General features: G+C 41.1%; 1 protein-coding gene across 5 annotated transcripts in view; it reads right to left on the bottom strand.

Moving 5' to 3' along the window:
• CADM1 (cell adhesion molecule 1) overlaps window positions 1-16,564 on the bottom strand; it is a 291,800-nt gene that overhangs the window by 11,910 nt on the left and 263,326 nt on the right. For 2 of the 5 annotated variants that reach the window (XM_038380878.2, XM_038380880.2), the window contains one exon: window positions 7,857-7,910. The exons of the other annotated variants lie outside the window; for them this stretch is intronic. In XM_038380878.2, coding sequence (XP_038236806.1) covers window positions 7,857-7,910 — 54 coding nt within the window. The remainder of the gene's footprint in view (window positions 1-7,856; window positions 7,911-16,564) is intronic. 5 annotated transcript variants of the gene reach the window in all.

Below are 16,564 nucleotides of genomic sequence, written 5' to 3' on the forward strand. Positions count from 1 at the left end.
GCCCCACTCACAAGTGGGTCAGTGTCTCAATGATAGGAAGAAAAAAAGTTCCCGAAATAATGAGTCATGGAAAAAAATGTAGTCTTTCTTGCCTCCAGACAGATGGATCAGCCTTTCTGCTTTTATTTCCAATGCTTATCAGTGTTTTGAATGGGATTCTCAAGAAAAGGAGTTTACCATCTAATGGCAGGGGCTGACTGTGTTTAACAACTTATATGGCTTCCGGTCACCATACACTAGGGCATCTGGTGCCATCTCTTCCTCTTCCCTTTGTCACTAATTTCTTCACACCTTTTCGTTCTTCCTCTTTCCTCACATCTCCATATTCATGCCTTAGCCACCACTCTCCACTAAGCATTGAAAGATAAGCATCACCTTTCTTACCCAATACTACATACAGCACCACTGTCAGAACACCTAACACTAACAGAGTTTCTGACTTCTAATGCAGGAAGCGCTAATGAGGCTTTTCAGTGGGGCAGGTATCACTGGGGAATCAGTTGGTGGTATCTGACCCAACCGATCCTGAAATGAACCTGTTTTTAGGGATAACTGGAAACAAATTATTTTCCTTTTATTTCAAAGTGCCACATCACATAAGGCTATTTAATTCTTTCCTATTAAATTACCCACGTGAAAAACAAACAAACAAAAATTTGCACCTGAGATGGGAACTTACCTTTTTTTTTAGTTGGTGTTTAAATATAGGGAGTAAGGACTCCATCCTGTAGCTCAAAACACACAAGGCTACTACAGTAGTAGACCTACAACGTATACATTATATCCACACACACGAACGCTTTTCCAGTTGGTAGAGCTCCTTCCTGGATTGTAGGGTCCGTGCATGCTGAGTTTTCAGTTCAGTTACTAGCCCTGAAGATCAGGTATTGTTACAAAAAATGACTCAAGCCCCTTCAGAACAGTGGGGAGGCGAGGCATTATCCTAACACAGGGAATAGTCAATGATTAATACCAATTCTTTGTTGTAAAGAAAGGGATGTTTTTGAGGAGGAGGGTGGAGGGGCAGAAGCAGCAGCTTTCCCAAATTGATGGCAGGAACAAAGATTTGACCTTAAAAAAAAAGGCATCTGCTGAAAAATGCTGCCCCCAATTTACAAAACCCACTGTAGCTTCCTATCTGTGATAAAAAACAAAAAAAACCCAACTTTATTACTGAAGGGGGAGCAGGCTAGATGACAGGAACTGACAAAATGCCACATTGTTTGCTAATCCTAGTAAGTTATTCTTCCTTAAGATTTGCTTTGCTCAGCACCAATTCAATTACAGATGCTACAAATCCTTCTGACATTTAATTCCCTCTTGTCAGAGAGTAGGAAATGTATACATGCTCAGCTTTCCCATTAAGATGTTAATATAAATTGGAGCACGCTGGTCTCTACAGTGAATAGCATTTTTAAGGGTGTGTTTGGTTGAGAGGAAGCAATGCAGGAAGGTAAGAAACAGGTGAACATAAAACGCAGCATGTTGCTCTCTGAGCAGCATGCAGTGGTACAGCTCTGTTTGGCAGCTACTTTGCACGGTAGCAAAAGAAAAAAAATCATCCAACTTTTAAATATGGTGCTTTCTAATATGTCAAAACATCTTAAAGGAAAACTGCAGTGGTTTGTTTCACCACCACCTTAAAGGGCTATACTAAGAACTTAATATAGGTTGAAACAATGAATTTTTAAACACTGTTGTACTGCTTCCATGGAGGGAAAAAATGGAGCTGTTGACTCTGCTGTTGTATTAGCCCCCAATTCAAACATCTCAACCCGGAGGGTCGGTGGGGTCTGCCTGATATGAACTAACAGCCAGAACATTCTGCCCCCATTTAAAAGTACAGGGAATCAGAGATTTTGGGAGCTATTACAAAGTTATAATTGTTTTTTTAAACTGGATATGCCAACTGTTACATTATCCACAAATTAAGAAATAGTTGTGCTTTGACAGTATATTAAACCTGAAGTTTTCCTTGAAATGAACATATTTGATAAACAGTATACATGAGGAAAAAAGGAAATGCACTTTGACATCATAGCTCAATTCGATTTACTTCCAGATTTCTGGGGAGGACAGATTAAATAATACAGTGAATAGTGAACCCATGGCAGTGTGCAATCTAGAATTTCCGTTCACTTTGCCTACCTATTTTTCTGGCTTAAGGAAAAATCCATAGTGCCTCATGTTTACCTTTTGTGAGAGGGAGGATAAATTAGGAGAAAAAACAGTTGAAAGCACCATGTTGGACTCTGAAAATGATCAGCGAAACTGCTTATGCATCTCTTGATTCCAGCCAATTTCTGTCCAGAATCATTTTCACAGTACCATATGCAGTTAACAGCCGCTTTTAAAACCTGAATATCCTGTTAGTCTTTAAATATATAAAATAACTAAACTTATTAACCCCAGGTTTCCAAAGCTGACATAGTACTTCGGACTTCCAAAGTAGTACTTGTTTGAAAACCACCAGAATACTGGAAACTATCGGTAGTCTGAAAAGAAGGGAGTGGATTTTTGTGGCAATATTCGGATAGTGTGGGCTAAAACAGCTAGAGCAAGATTGGAGCTCTAGGCTAGATTGTGGCAAATCTTTTCCAGTTAGCTGGTGAATGGTTCTGTTTGACTCTGTATTTACTGGGCCATTTTTAGATGCAATATTTTACATTTTTTCCAGCTCCTTTGAGTTCCTTTTTATTTTCTTTGCAAGTGGTGAGAACTCAAGCCTTAGAACTTGAGAAAGGCTGGGTAAGATATGACAATGGACTTATCATTTGTCCGAATTTAAAATCCAAGTCATATCTGATTTAGAAGCTAAAAAAACCCAAAAAATAAAAAAAGCAACACACTTGTAAAACTACTGAAAACCACTGACAAACTGAATGTTTTATTTTAAAAATCTGCACAAGAACTGAAAGCCCTAGATGACCAAGTTCAAGTCCTTGATGGAGTTTAGACCTGGTACTTAAAACTGAGAAGCTGGGTTTATATCAACCCCTCCCCCTTGCACAAAACAGCTGCCCCCACAATGAGTCAAGGTTCTTCACAGTAGCTCCCAGGGTGACTAAAGGGATGTGGAAGGTTTATTCACAACACTCCCAAATCCCACAGCGCAGAGAAACTTTAGGTTCTCAACTTGATGTCCAGCACCACATCACCAGACCAGACTAGCCTCAAGGAATGTTTTTAACAATGCATAGTGGTTCTTACTGCACTTACATGCGCTCCATTGTGGCTCATTAAGGCTCTGTTTCTACCACCTGGGGCACAGTATAAATAAAGCACTTAAGGAGATATAGTTTGTCCCACCTCTGGCTCAGGGAACAGAGTGTTTTACTCCAATGATTTACTGTAGCTGCTACATCTATTTTTCCTGGTTTTCATTCTGCTATGTAGACCAAGGTCTTAAAACATTTTCTGGGGGGAGAAATAGGGGGTAACTGACAGCTCTGAAGTTTCTTCTGTGCACATTTGTACTGTGAAAGCAGAAGATTGATAGATCTCTTTGTGCATGTGCAGTGTGGCCGTTAATTTCAGCAATTGAGATTTACCGCTGTACTCCCACAAAAATTTCTTAACAGTGCTTCCATTTCTAAGGGGAAATTAATTTTTAAGCCCTGATGTGGGACAATTTTTTAAGTCTGTTCGTAGCTACCATACTACTCATGTTTTTGAAATACATGGATTGTGCTGGGGAAGGGAAGACAAGAGATGGTTTTTAAAAAAACCCATAAGCCCAATAAATATCTTACTTTTAAACTTAAAGTTAAAGTTAATGAAATACCATTTTCAGAAGTGCATAAGTGACTTAGGAGACAAAGTCTCATTTTCAAAAGTGACTTAGGAGCCAATGGCCCATTGACTTTCAATGAGATTTAGGCTCCGAACCTAAATCACATTTAATAATGGGACTTTGGCTGCTAAATTACTTAGGCACTTTTGAAGATGTTACCCACTGTCTAAAAGGCCTAACAACATGTAATAAAAAAGCCAGTCCATCTCTGCTAATAACTAGGAGGCCAAAAAAACCAAACAAACCAGTGACCATGAACATTTTCAAACTATATTTTCTATTGAAAGAAGTATTTTGGTTGGTAAACATGCTTTGTGGTGAGTTTTATCAAGCCACCTATGAAAATAGTATTAGCTGAAGCAGCAATAGGGTTTGGGTTTTTTTGTGCCTGTCATTATTTTGGAGAAATGCGTCATGTTCATCCATAATAGGGAAGGACTGGAATTGCTACCCGGATGCAGTAGGAATGGATGATCTTATTATTCATGACAACAGTTTAGCATTAAGTGTGATACATCTACTCTAAATTTATTGATGGACTGTTTAAGACTGGTGTTAACCTGTTTGTCTTGTATTATAATTGAATTTGGTCTCTAATTTAAACTACAGAAATTCAAGGAATTCATCCTTCAATCAATAAAGCTCCTCTGCAGTGACCCATTTCAAGACAGCTTCATAAAAAATGTATCTTGTTTTAATAAATTTAATCACTATGACAGCTGCTCAATTTTTATTGGCTGTTTCATCAGAGTGTCTCTGCTAGAGAATGAAGCCACACTTACAATCAATAGTAATTGATTAATCAGCATCCCCCTTGAACAAAGATGCTAATTGGGTTTTGATTAGCTAATCAAACCAGATGCAGAGGCTACATGGTTGTTCCTTGATTGTTCAGTGTTTTACAAGATGTGTATCAACACCGTTGAGAAAAAAAAAGAACCACAATGCATCTGCGGGGAGGGAAAATACAATTTACTAAATTAATGTAACTGGATTATTATGATCATAAGCAAAAAAAATCTTGCCACTTGTGACAGGTCAGTGATTGACAAGACTACAGCTATGATACTCCTGACACTATGGTACCAAGGAGGGGTTGATGAGGGAATAATTTCACACGAGTTCCTGTGAGCATAAAACAAATTATTTCACACCAATAGGGTCTTGTTATGTTACAGAGCAAATGTTTCAAACTCATAGGGACAGATGTACCTCAAGCAGCAAAAGTCATACAGGCCACTGGAAACTACCTACCAAGAGGCAGGGAAACAGATGTATTATATAATTGTACAGTTGGGAGAGCCCCTGGGGAACTGTTTGGCAGGATATGAATACCAGAAATGAATGGCATACTGAGCAAACCCTGTTGCTGAACTAGCATTTAATGATGCCAGAGCTCATCAATAATTCGCAGTCTGGAGGGGCTTCCTGTTCAACTCTGGATGCAATTCAAGGTGGTGCTATTCATTTTTGAAGCCCAATGTGCTTGAATGGTGGCTAGCCACCAAAATGCCGGTCTCTCAACATACATGTAAAGGACATGAGATCAGCTGGACACTCACTCATAGGCCTTAGAACTGGAAGTTTGGAGGCTGGGCATTTCCAGCAGGTGTCTCTCAACTCTGGAACTTACCTTTACCATATGTCAGAGAGCCTGAGTTTGCTGATTGGACAGCCCATCTGGCTACTCCTGGTATGTCTAAATTGCAATAAAACACCCACAGCAGGCCTGTGCCTGCTGACTTGGGCTTGCAGGGTTGGGGTTGTAGGGCTATAAAATTGCAGTGTAGACATTTGAACTGGAGCCTGAACTCCGGGACCCTCCCCTCTCGCAGTATCCCAGAACCCAGGCTCCAACCTGAGCCTGAATATTTACACTTCAATTTTACAGCCCCACAGCCTGAGCCCCTCGGGCCCAAATCAGCTGACCCTGGTCAGATGCAGGGTTTTTTTTTGTTTGTTTGTTTTTTGGTTTTTTTTTTTTTTTGCAGTGTAGACATACCCTCAGACTTTTGCTTAAGGGGTTAGTGTTTTCTGGTTTATAGCTAAGGAAGGGTATGAGACACTTTTGTAATTCTAAGTGATGTTGATGACTAAAGTTGGTGGTGTTCATCTCTGGGCACATGCACATAACTGATGAAACAGCTTTTAAAAAATCTACACAATATTAACCTAGAGACCAAGTTCTCAAAACACATGGTCTGTTTTACAGCTGCAAAAACATACCAAATGGGCATGTGCTCATGCAAACAGGACACTTTCTCACCTGCTTATTATGGGCAGCAGGTGTGTTTGCAACGAATTTTGTGAAGATTTTTGAAAATTTAGCCCTACATTTTAAAGCTTCACACAGAAAAACACACCTATCAGCAGAAAATATGCTATCCTGTCAATGCCTCTAGACAGAATGAGTCACTGGCTGCATTGGAAGCATAATGGCAAAATTAAACAAAATTATTACCTTGTCCCTATGCCAGTCAGTACTATCCATTCCTTAACAGCCTGCTACACTCAGTTTGAGAGTTTGTGCTGTGGTCAGGAATTTGAGATACAGCTCTGCTCAGAAAGCAGTGACAGGAGTGATAGAAGAGATTCATTTCAGCAATTTGACTAGGGAATTCCTCTCTAAGTTATTCAGTTATAGGTTTTTTTGTTTTTAATTAACTATTGAATCAAAACAATCATTTCCCCTCCATATATTGATACATCACAAACACCTGGTACTTCTTAGCTATCAGGACTGGCTCAGGCCTGCCGTATCATTATCAGCATCACCGGGCTCTACAGCTGTGGTATAGCTCATGGGATGTCTTATTCTGATAAAATGCATGGTAGTTAAAAAAGGTCTAACCTCTTGGCCAATTTACACCTCTAGTGACACACAAAAAGATGCCAATAAGTTTACTGGGAATAAAACAAACCTTTCTATGAATAAAAAGGGGTATAAAATTGGACTGTTTTTTACTACAAAATGGAGAAGCATCAAATCAAGAAGATGCCTCTGGGCAGAGCTGCTGCCAAATACCTGTGCACCCTATAACCAGCCCCCGATAACAATAGCCAGTAGTCCCACAATGGAAGCAGGACTTAAAGTGGGTCTACTTCTCCATGATTTTGTGTACCATGGAAGAGCCACATTCTGATGCCTGAAGGGGAACCCATATGGCCCATTTCTTTCTTGGCTGTTTAAAAGTCTCACATGGTGCCTCACAGTTGATGTGCACTCAAGACCTCAAAGCACAAATAAAAATGGGTCAGTAAAACGAACAATTAAAAGTGAAGCAGCGACAATAAGTGCTAAATTAGAGTATTTAGAACGTTCAGAAGGCACTCATCTGACTGGATGTGAGACCAAGTGATTTAACCTAAGTCTTTGTACCATAGTTTACGCCTGTTTCAACTACATCCACTCCCGTAATCACCCGCTGAAGAGAGGTGTGTTTCTTAATTTGTAACTGTAATGTCTGCATTTATGTATTAGCAATAAAACCTACTTGTGCAAGTTGCTCAGTCTGCTGTGAAAAAAAGGTTCAAAGCATCTAATTAATTTACACTATAGCACGTGATAAAAGAATTGTACCCTTCTCTCCCCACTTGAGATAATCACGTCATGACAATTTCCCAGCATAACATGAAGTAGCTGGCAGGGTAGATTTAGTGCAAACTGCATTTTTATAGACATTCATACAATCCAACATCCAGGAGTGTTTTACAAATGTAACAAAATTTCAACTGAACCATTCTCTAATTAGGATTAAAACATTATTTCAAGCCAATGAACTTAAAGTAGCTGTTAGACAGCCTGAAATATGAATCATATCGTATTGCATACATTTCCCTGCCCCCATTCTGAAATATGTTAATATGTAAATGCATGCCAATATTGAGAGAGGAAAAAAGAAGCAGAACACAAGTATATTTCTAAAAGACAGGATTCTATATTTGATTAACTGCTACACAACAGCAACTGTGCAATGCAAAATGGCCAAGATGCAGAAATCAAAGTGGAAGCAGTATCCACAGATTGAACACAACAGTGTTTTACCTAATTACTAGCCCTTACCTGAGAGATCCCCATAGTCCAGTTCCTCTGCGGAATTTGGCAACTGAGTAAAGCCTTACAAGTAAAAACAAACTCGTTTTTCTTTATATTCCTCAAGGGACAACAACAATACACTTAACAATTGAGGATGGATTTACTGGAAAAAAAAGTGAGTCAGTCACTTGCCACCTTTGGATGGTTTGAATAGATTAGCTTGTAAATGCAGTTCTCCAATCGTCTACTTTAGTACTGATAGACTGTCAGAAAGATTCCTCAGTCTACACTGTTTAAAACACATGAAACATGAAGGTGAATGTTCAAAATCACTCATCCATAACAGCATGCAAAAACCCTTCCCAAACCTTGATTGTTAACTGTCAAATGGTGTGATGTATCACTTTATTACAGTTCTATTTAGATTACACAAGAGTGTATGTAAAATTTTATTTTTAGTTACAATATAAATTGAAATCCTTGGCTAATGTTGACACAAACAGCATTTTATCAATTTATGGATATCTTGGATAAAAAGGTTACCTACCTTTCCATAACTGTTGTTCTTTGAAATGTGTTGTGCATATCCATTCCACTGTGTGTGCACGTGCACCTCAGACAGTGTCAAGAGATTTTTCCCTCAGCAGTACCTATCAGGGCAACAGGAGTTGCCTTCCACCACTGCATGCAGGTAAAAATGGCCATGTTGCCCCCGGCCCCCCTTCAGTTCCTTCCCACTAGAAAGGCTCTGATAAAGAGGGTGGGTTGTGGAATGGACATGTGCAACACGTCTTGAAGAGGTAGATGAAAGGTTTTTTCCCCCTTCGAGCAATTGCACGTGTCCATTTCACTGTAGGTGACTCAAGCAGGGAGGGAGAGCGCATGTGTGGGCCGAACAGACACTGCTACCTAAAATCTCCAATTAGAGACTCAGGGACGCAGATACACCTACAGTGGAACACCCACAGGGACACAACTCGAAGAAGAGTGAACGTTGACATGGACACACTGGGGCTATTAGAATAACGTGAGCAGAATCTTGCTTGACTTTGGACAAGACTTTGGTCAGGAGAGAAGGCACACAACAGGCCTCCTGACCAGGGTCAGAGGAACGCATCGGTCAGCGAACCTGGGCTGTGACCTGCTCAAGAACAAAAAAAAAAAAACAAACAAAAAAACCCAAAACCAAAAACAAACAAAAAAAGACAACTTTGTTTGCTCTTGTTGTAAACAGGACCACTTGGAGTTCCCTGCTGCTGAAAAACGGACCTGGACACATCTGGGCTCAGAAATCACTTGTGGTGATCTACAAATGTCCTGCTCAGGCAGTATACCAGAGAGTTTTGAACTCCTGGAAGGTAAGCAGCTCTCAGGTTGATAGAACTAGTGATGCAGAAATTCCAAAGGAGGGTCACCTTCCGGCATAACATTGTCAAATGGGCTCCAGCTGGTTTGTTTACTTAGAACATGGCTGCTGAACTGTCTAAAGTACCAATGAATTCCGCCCCTCAATACGCAGAAGGAACACCATGAAAGCTAAACAGATGGTCCATAGTGCCCCACTATTCATATGGAGATTTAGACCCTGAAGAAACCAAAGGCCCCGAGTCTAAAGGGGACCTAAGTGAGCTCTCCAATCTAGATCCAATGCATCTGTGACTAGAGTGACTGACTTATGGAAGAGCAAAAGGAAACTCCCTCACCAACACTTGCAGGTTCTACCCCCACTACAGGGAGGACAAGATCTGAGCAGATACTTGAACCACCAGGTCAATTGATGATGGGCCGGTGAGTACACCGGGGCTAGCCAACCCTGTAGTTCTCTGAGGTATAGCCTGACATGCTGCACCATGTAATGCACACCGTTGTGTCTCCTAGAAGTTTGAGGCAATTCTGACAGATCATGAGCAACAACCTGCATTGATTGGAACTTCTGCTCCAGCAGGAAAGCCCTGGCCTTTGTCAAGTCCAGGACTGCCTCAATGAATCCTATTTGAACAGGCGTCAGGATAGATTTCTCTGTATTGATTAGGAAACCTGGCATGTTGAAAACAGACTGAAGAGTGGCTACACTATAGAGTACCTGAAACCTGGACCAGCCTCTCACTAGCCAGTCATCTAGGTAGATGAATACACCGATTCCTGGCCTTCGCAGGGTGCTGCTACTGCAGCTATGCATTTTGTGAACACACGAAGGGCTGATGCGAACCAGTAGTGGGATCCATTGACCATGAATCAGAGAAACTTTCTGTGGCTCTGGTGAGTCGCAACATGAAAATAAGCATCCTTTAAGTCAAAAGCAGTACACTGGTCCCTGGGATCTAAGGAAGGGATAATAGATGCTAGAGTAACCAGCCAAAATTGTGTTGTCTTTTAGAACTTGTTTAGCTGCTTTAGGACTAAAATAGGCCTGATATTCCCTTTGCCTTTGGGATTAGGAAGGAATGGGAATAAAATCCCTTCTCTCTGAAAGGCATGGAACTTTCTGCATGAGCTTCATGAGGAGGGGAGACTGAATCTCCTGAAGTAACATGCTCTCATCAAAGTGGTCCCCAAAGAGTGACAGGGAAGGGGTACAGAAACAAATTGAAGGGTGTACACAGTTCCACTGTCCACTGATCCATGTTGATGTGAGTCCAAACACTTAGGAAATGCGAGAGGTAATTGGGGTGGGAAAGATGGCACTGTGGGGAGTGGTACACTGCTCTTAACCAACAGGTCAAAATGATTGTTCAGGGGACCCAATCTGCCCAGAACTGGCAGCTGCAGAAGAGCGAGGAGGTGGTCACCTCTTGTAACTTCTACTTTTTGTGGACAGGTTCTGGATATGTGGCAAGAAGGGATAAAGGTATCGGGAAAGCTCTGAGTGGAACGGCTTTCTTATTGCCACCAGTGTGCAAGTCCCCAGAGACTTAATGGTCACCCCTGAATCCTTAAGACTATGAAGCCTCTCCTCTGTCTTATTGGAAAAGAGTGTGAGGCCTTCAAATGAGGCCTTGAGTGGTTTGTTGTACCTGTGGGGGAAGACCTGATGACTGCAGCCAAGATGAACGTGCAGGGCGATGGTCGAAGCCGTTGCTCGAGCCAGAGTCCACCATATTCTATGGCTTAAAGCAGTCTTGGCAACTAATTTGCCCTCCTCCACCATAGCAGCGAATTCCTGCTTTTGCCTCATCAGGAAGCTTGTCTCTGAACTTCAGGGTACTTCACAGGCTGAAATTGTGTTGGCCCAGCAAAACCTGCTGGTTTGCGACCCTAAGCTGTAAAGCTTCCTGCCGAACAGGTCTAGCTTTTTTGCTTCTTTTCCTTTAGATATTGAGGCCCAGTGTCTCTTCAGCAGCAGCAGCAGCAGCAACTACCAGGAAGGCTGGAGGAGAGCGATTATAGAAGCGCTCGAATCCCCATGAACGGACACATCTTCTCTCCATCCTTTTAGCAGTGGTTGGCAGGGAAGATGGGGTCTACTATAAAACCTTGACATGAATCATGAATAGGGAGAGCTACCCTAGAGCGTCCTCCAGAGGCTAAAATGTCCGCAAGCATGCATGACCTTTCTTGTACCTTTTCTGGTTCGAGATACAGAGCTGCAGCCACCCTCTTCAACAAAGTCTCAGTGAGCTCTGAAATGGACAGGAGGGTGAGAGCTTGGCTCAGTCACTACCACTCATCAGATGGTGAAGAGGAGGCAGCCCAAGATTGTTGAGAAGGTCCCTCCTCTAATTCCTCCACAGGACAGTCCTGAGCATGCACCTCCACCTGGATGACCCTGGAGGAGGGAAGACTGACCTTGTTGCAAAAAGAAAAGGAGTACTGGTGGCACCTTAGAGACTAACAAATTTATTAGAGCATAAGCTTTCGTGAGCTACAGCTCACTTCATCGGATGACCTTGTTGCAGATTCTCCCAGCATCTAGGTGCCGTGTAAGGGTGGGAAGGGAGCGAAGAGACTCTAGAACATGGAAGGAAGCACCCAGGGTTCTACAAGGGACATTGATATAGAGGCAGGGCCCAGCTGTATGCAGGCCATTGGTCCTTAGCGTGCTGCAGCTGTGGCCAGTACCATGATGGGCAAGCACCCCACTGCAGTTGCTGGGCATGCTTGGGGCAAGACACACATGATCAGATGGACTCTGATACCTCAGATCACAGTGGAGCTGACCCCACTGGGGCCGGGGAGGCCAGCTCTGAGTCTAGAGATGAGGATACCAGTGAGATCATCACTGGCTTTCTCTAGATAGAGCCCTATGGAGAGGGGCCACAACTACAAAAGCCACCAGTACCGAATGGTGCTCTGGGGTTGGAACAGGACCCTGGGAACATGTGCTTCCAATCCTGGTACCAGGCGATATACCCAAACAGCAGGGGAAGCTGCCACCGACAGGTTAAGCAACTCTCCGGCTGCCTCGAAAGCCTTGGTTGTAGACAGCACCAGAAAGGGCTCCGGAGTCTATGGTACCGAAAGGCACACTGGTCCTTTGGGGATTGGTTGTAATGGACCTGTCCCAGCCTCTGGAGTCAGCAATCCCTCCTCGCTTACTCACTGTGTCTGGGAATGGCTCCTCTTTGAGAGCACCTACGAGTTCCTGTCTCTGCTCAAGTGCCTTCACCATAGACTTCGAAGATCCCAATAGTGTGTTTGGGAGACTCGCATTGTTTCTTCTTGGGTACCAGCAATGAGGATCTGCCTCTGGACTCTTTACAGGGGAAGCACTCTTAACTGACTCAGACATGCTCAGATGCATTCAGAGTGGGAAAGTTCTAAGGGCAGGCAAAGCAGAGACTCCACAAGCAGGTACTTGAGTCTGGCAGCCCGATCCTTTTTCAATTGGGCTTTGAATCTTTTACAAACATGACATTTGTCACTCACCTACGCCTCTCCCAGACACTTAAGGTAGATGGGGTGTGAGCTGCTCACTGGCACAAGATTTGATACATGAGACAGAGGCATTAGTCCACTACAAGGCTCTGAATCCCACTCTAGAAAAACGCTACCCTAAATTTACTCTAAATATGCACAAACACTACACTAGACTAAAAACTAGTTCTACAGCTATGATACACACTAAAAGGAGGAAGGCTTGCAGATACAAAGTGCGGTGCTCCAACAATCATCACTAGCAAGAGGAAGTAACTAAATGGGGTCGTTGGTACATGGCCCTTTGTACCTGCATGCAGTGGCATGAGGCACCAAATGGCATTCACACTACCCTGATGGGTACTGCTGAGGGAAAAAATCAACAACTGGGCATGAGATGCGCACCTACAGTGGAATGGACATGTGGAATCGCTCAAACATATTTCAAAACTGCACCGCAGCTGTACAAGCAGATTGCAGGTTCTATCTTCAGTAAAAAAAAATCTGATATGGAAAACTATTTTCTTTTTAATTTCAAAATTTGATCTGTTTGTGGAAAAGTATCCTCAAAGCTGATAAAGCAGTTAGGCAGCATAAACCCCTTCTGTGACCTTTGAATATTAAGAGCTATTGCAAGCTACCACCACAACCCAACTAGCTTTGGTTTGAACAGTTGTATCTTTTTTTAGTGTGTTTGAAAAAAGGTTTTTTGAGGGGTTGACAGGAGGCATAGAAAATTTAGTTCAGCAAGGACAATCTTATTCTTTACTACTTTGTTAAAGTGTCAGCACAAATAAAGTATCCAAAGTTCAAAAAAACCTATTTAATTAAGGGAGAACACCCAGTGCGATGAAGTAAACTGGTATTTGTAATAAACAAATAAAGTGACTGGGTGCCAAAGAAGGTACATTCAGATTTATATACCCTAAGAAATAGTACAGTTGTAGCTGAACTGCTGCTGACCACATCAGCTGTGCATGGACAAGGGCAAACTATGGCCAGCACCAGATTACCTAAAAACTGCTGACAACAGATTGCTGCTCTTTCCTAGAGTGGACAGGGCCTTAGCTGTATGAGCAGAAATAATACCCAAGTCTCCGGAGATTTCATTGGTTGAAAGTGTTCTTTTGCAGAAATGACTATCCATTGTATAAAGACACATTACCATTATTCAAATAATAATTATAAATGGGCAACAAAAAGTACCGTAACAATATAGTTGCAAATCTTAGAAAGTTAATCCCTCTCATTTACGTGGCCCAATGAGTATCGAAGAACTTTATATATGCTCCAAAAAGGATAGCTGGTACTGAGGAATGGCAAAAATGGAGTTTAGAGCTTGTGTTTACTTCAAGTTCTCTTTTGAGTGGAGAGGGATTTTAGGAAGATGGCATAGAGGTATATTTTTTTAATAATAAAGATCAAGATGTTTATACAATATTGTTGATCTGCAAAATTTCCCCGGTAGAAAGCAGCAGTCAACATACACCTCATTAAAGATGAAACTGTCATTTTCAATGATAGTGTTTAAAATACACCACGTCATCTGGAATCTACTGCTTGAATTATCTACTAACGTAGAAAACCATTTAGATTAATGGCAAGAAATTTGTTTTTGCACCACTGTTAGATTTCAGGAAGCTACACAGTTTTTACTGTAATATGATCATCTTTGTATAAATATAATTAGAGTTGACTCTCAGAAGAATTAGACATGCAAACCTGTGCTCTGAAGAGCAGCCATTCAATTTTTATCTCACTAAAATTGCTTCTGTACAATGTTCTCTTTCACTTAAAGGGAACTTCGTTTTCTCAGTAATGAAAAAAGGGCAAAGCTGCATTTTTTATGAAGCAAAGAATCTTTTTCAAAAAGGAAATGTAACCATTCAGCAATTCAGTTTCTACCTGCACCTGGTACACTCAAAAATGTCACCAAAAAGTATTAAAACCTGTTGCGAGCCATTTTAGATATGTGGTAAATTACTTCTCGATTTTTCTCATTAAACTTTCATATCGACTATTAAAGTCCTCTCTCTTCATTTCTGATTAAAATGTATGCTATGTCTTTTGCAACTTCTTTAAATACATGAAAGTTAACTTTTCACTCCAATGCCATTTTGCTGCCAAATAATAAAAACTTGTAAAGGTAAAAACATCGAGTTACAAGTTTCATCTCTTCCAGGTACAGATGTTTAAGTGATTATGTTAGTACGCCATCTATTTATTCAGATTTATATTGACAAAATAACATTGTGTGATATGCCATAAATAATCTCTATTTTTTTAATGCAACAATTATTTTCTTTCCTTCTAAGACAGGAAATAAATTATGGGCTCTATTTTATGTTAATCATTATACACCAGTCGACAGACATCTTAAAACATACATAGAGATCTTTGTGATATTTTATTTAAGTTGCCCCAAGGATTGGACGTGCAAGGTAACATTTTAAATTACAGGTTTCAGAGTAGCAGCCATGTTACATTTACTATTAGGGTTATACATTAAGGGGAAAATTTTCAAATGGAACAAACAGCAGTTAGGCGCCCACCGTTGCCCAGTTATGTCAATACAGAAGCCAGCATGAGACTGTTCTTTACTGGACTGTTTATATGGTCAAAATTTTCAAAAGTGGCTAGTGCTTTTGGATGACTCACTTTGGGATGCCATCTTAAGCCTGATTTTCACAGTGCGCGACTGTTAGAAAGGAAACAGTAACTTAACACCACATTGGCCATTTATGTTACCATCAACATCAAAACCCCCTCATGTGCTACCAATTACCTATTCCCCTCCTTAGCATAAACATCTACAATGTTGAGGTGGATAATATTTTTTCCTCCCCCACCCTCTAATCAGATTTTGGGGTCAGACATTTTATTATGAAATGCTGCCTTCCTGCTTTGTCAGCTTTAGGAGGGGTTTTTTTCAACCAGTTTCTTTCCTTGGTATTAGTCGTGGGAGTTCTGTCTGCACTAAAATGGTAAAGATTATAGCTGAAATGCCATCAAAAACTTCTCCTCCATTCATTAGCCTCTTCAGGGTGTGCTTTTGCAATGTGTATGCTGTTAGCAGGATCCCTTGATTGAATTACAGTTTCTGAATGTCATTTTTATGTACTCAGATAAATATGTACAGATAGGTACACATGTAGAATGGATGTGCCATTTGTAGTGAAGTACAATGTGCGCTGGTTTTTATTATTTTTTAAACTGGTTTAGCGCTTGTTTAAAACTGACTTGAAGTATGAACTTGAGAAAATTATAAAGTTCAGATATTGCCTTTGCTGTGGCAACACAGTGCATTATGAACAAAAGCATGGCCTCAGATACATGCTTTATGTATATAGGCGGTAAAAGAATGAGTTGGACAATTATATAGAGAAGTTGCTTAAAGGGTAGATGACCTATGAGGCTAAGCTCCTAAGCCTACCATGGAACGAAAGACTTTAAACTGTTAAAGCAAATAAATTTAGATGTTGGCAGATGCAGAGTTGGGGGAATGGACACGGCCTGTTCTCCAAAGTCTATGGGGTTAGATGTTTAATTATTTTTGCCATTGCTATACCATGTTCAACTCTCACATTAATTCTATTGGTGCAGGGAATTGGGATTTCAAAATGCATGGGGGAGCTTCAACCCCACTGGCACTATGAAATGAAAAAATAGAAAGGGAAAGCGGATTTTTAAATTTTTTCAGTAAAACCAGTTTACCGTAGTGCAGCAGAAACACAAGCACTACTGCCAGCCATGACCATGCTGTTAGAGTTCTGATAATGAACAGTGCAGAGAAAGGAAAAAAATACACAAGAAAATTTAGTCAAGCTTTCATTTTTAAACAGAAGAGTTAATAAAGTTCGTGCTTTAAGTCACTCATGCAT

This window comes from Dermochelys coriacea, chromosome 22, assembly GCF_009764565.3.
Source record: "Dermochelys coriacea isolate rDerCor1 chromosome 22, rDerCor1.pri.v4, whole genome shotgun sequence".
Classification (NCBI taxonomy): domain Eukaryota; kingdom Metazoa; phylum Chordata; order Testudines; family Dermochelyidae; genus Dermochelys; species Dermochelys coriacea.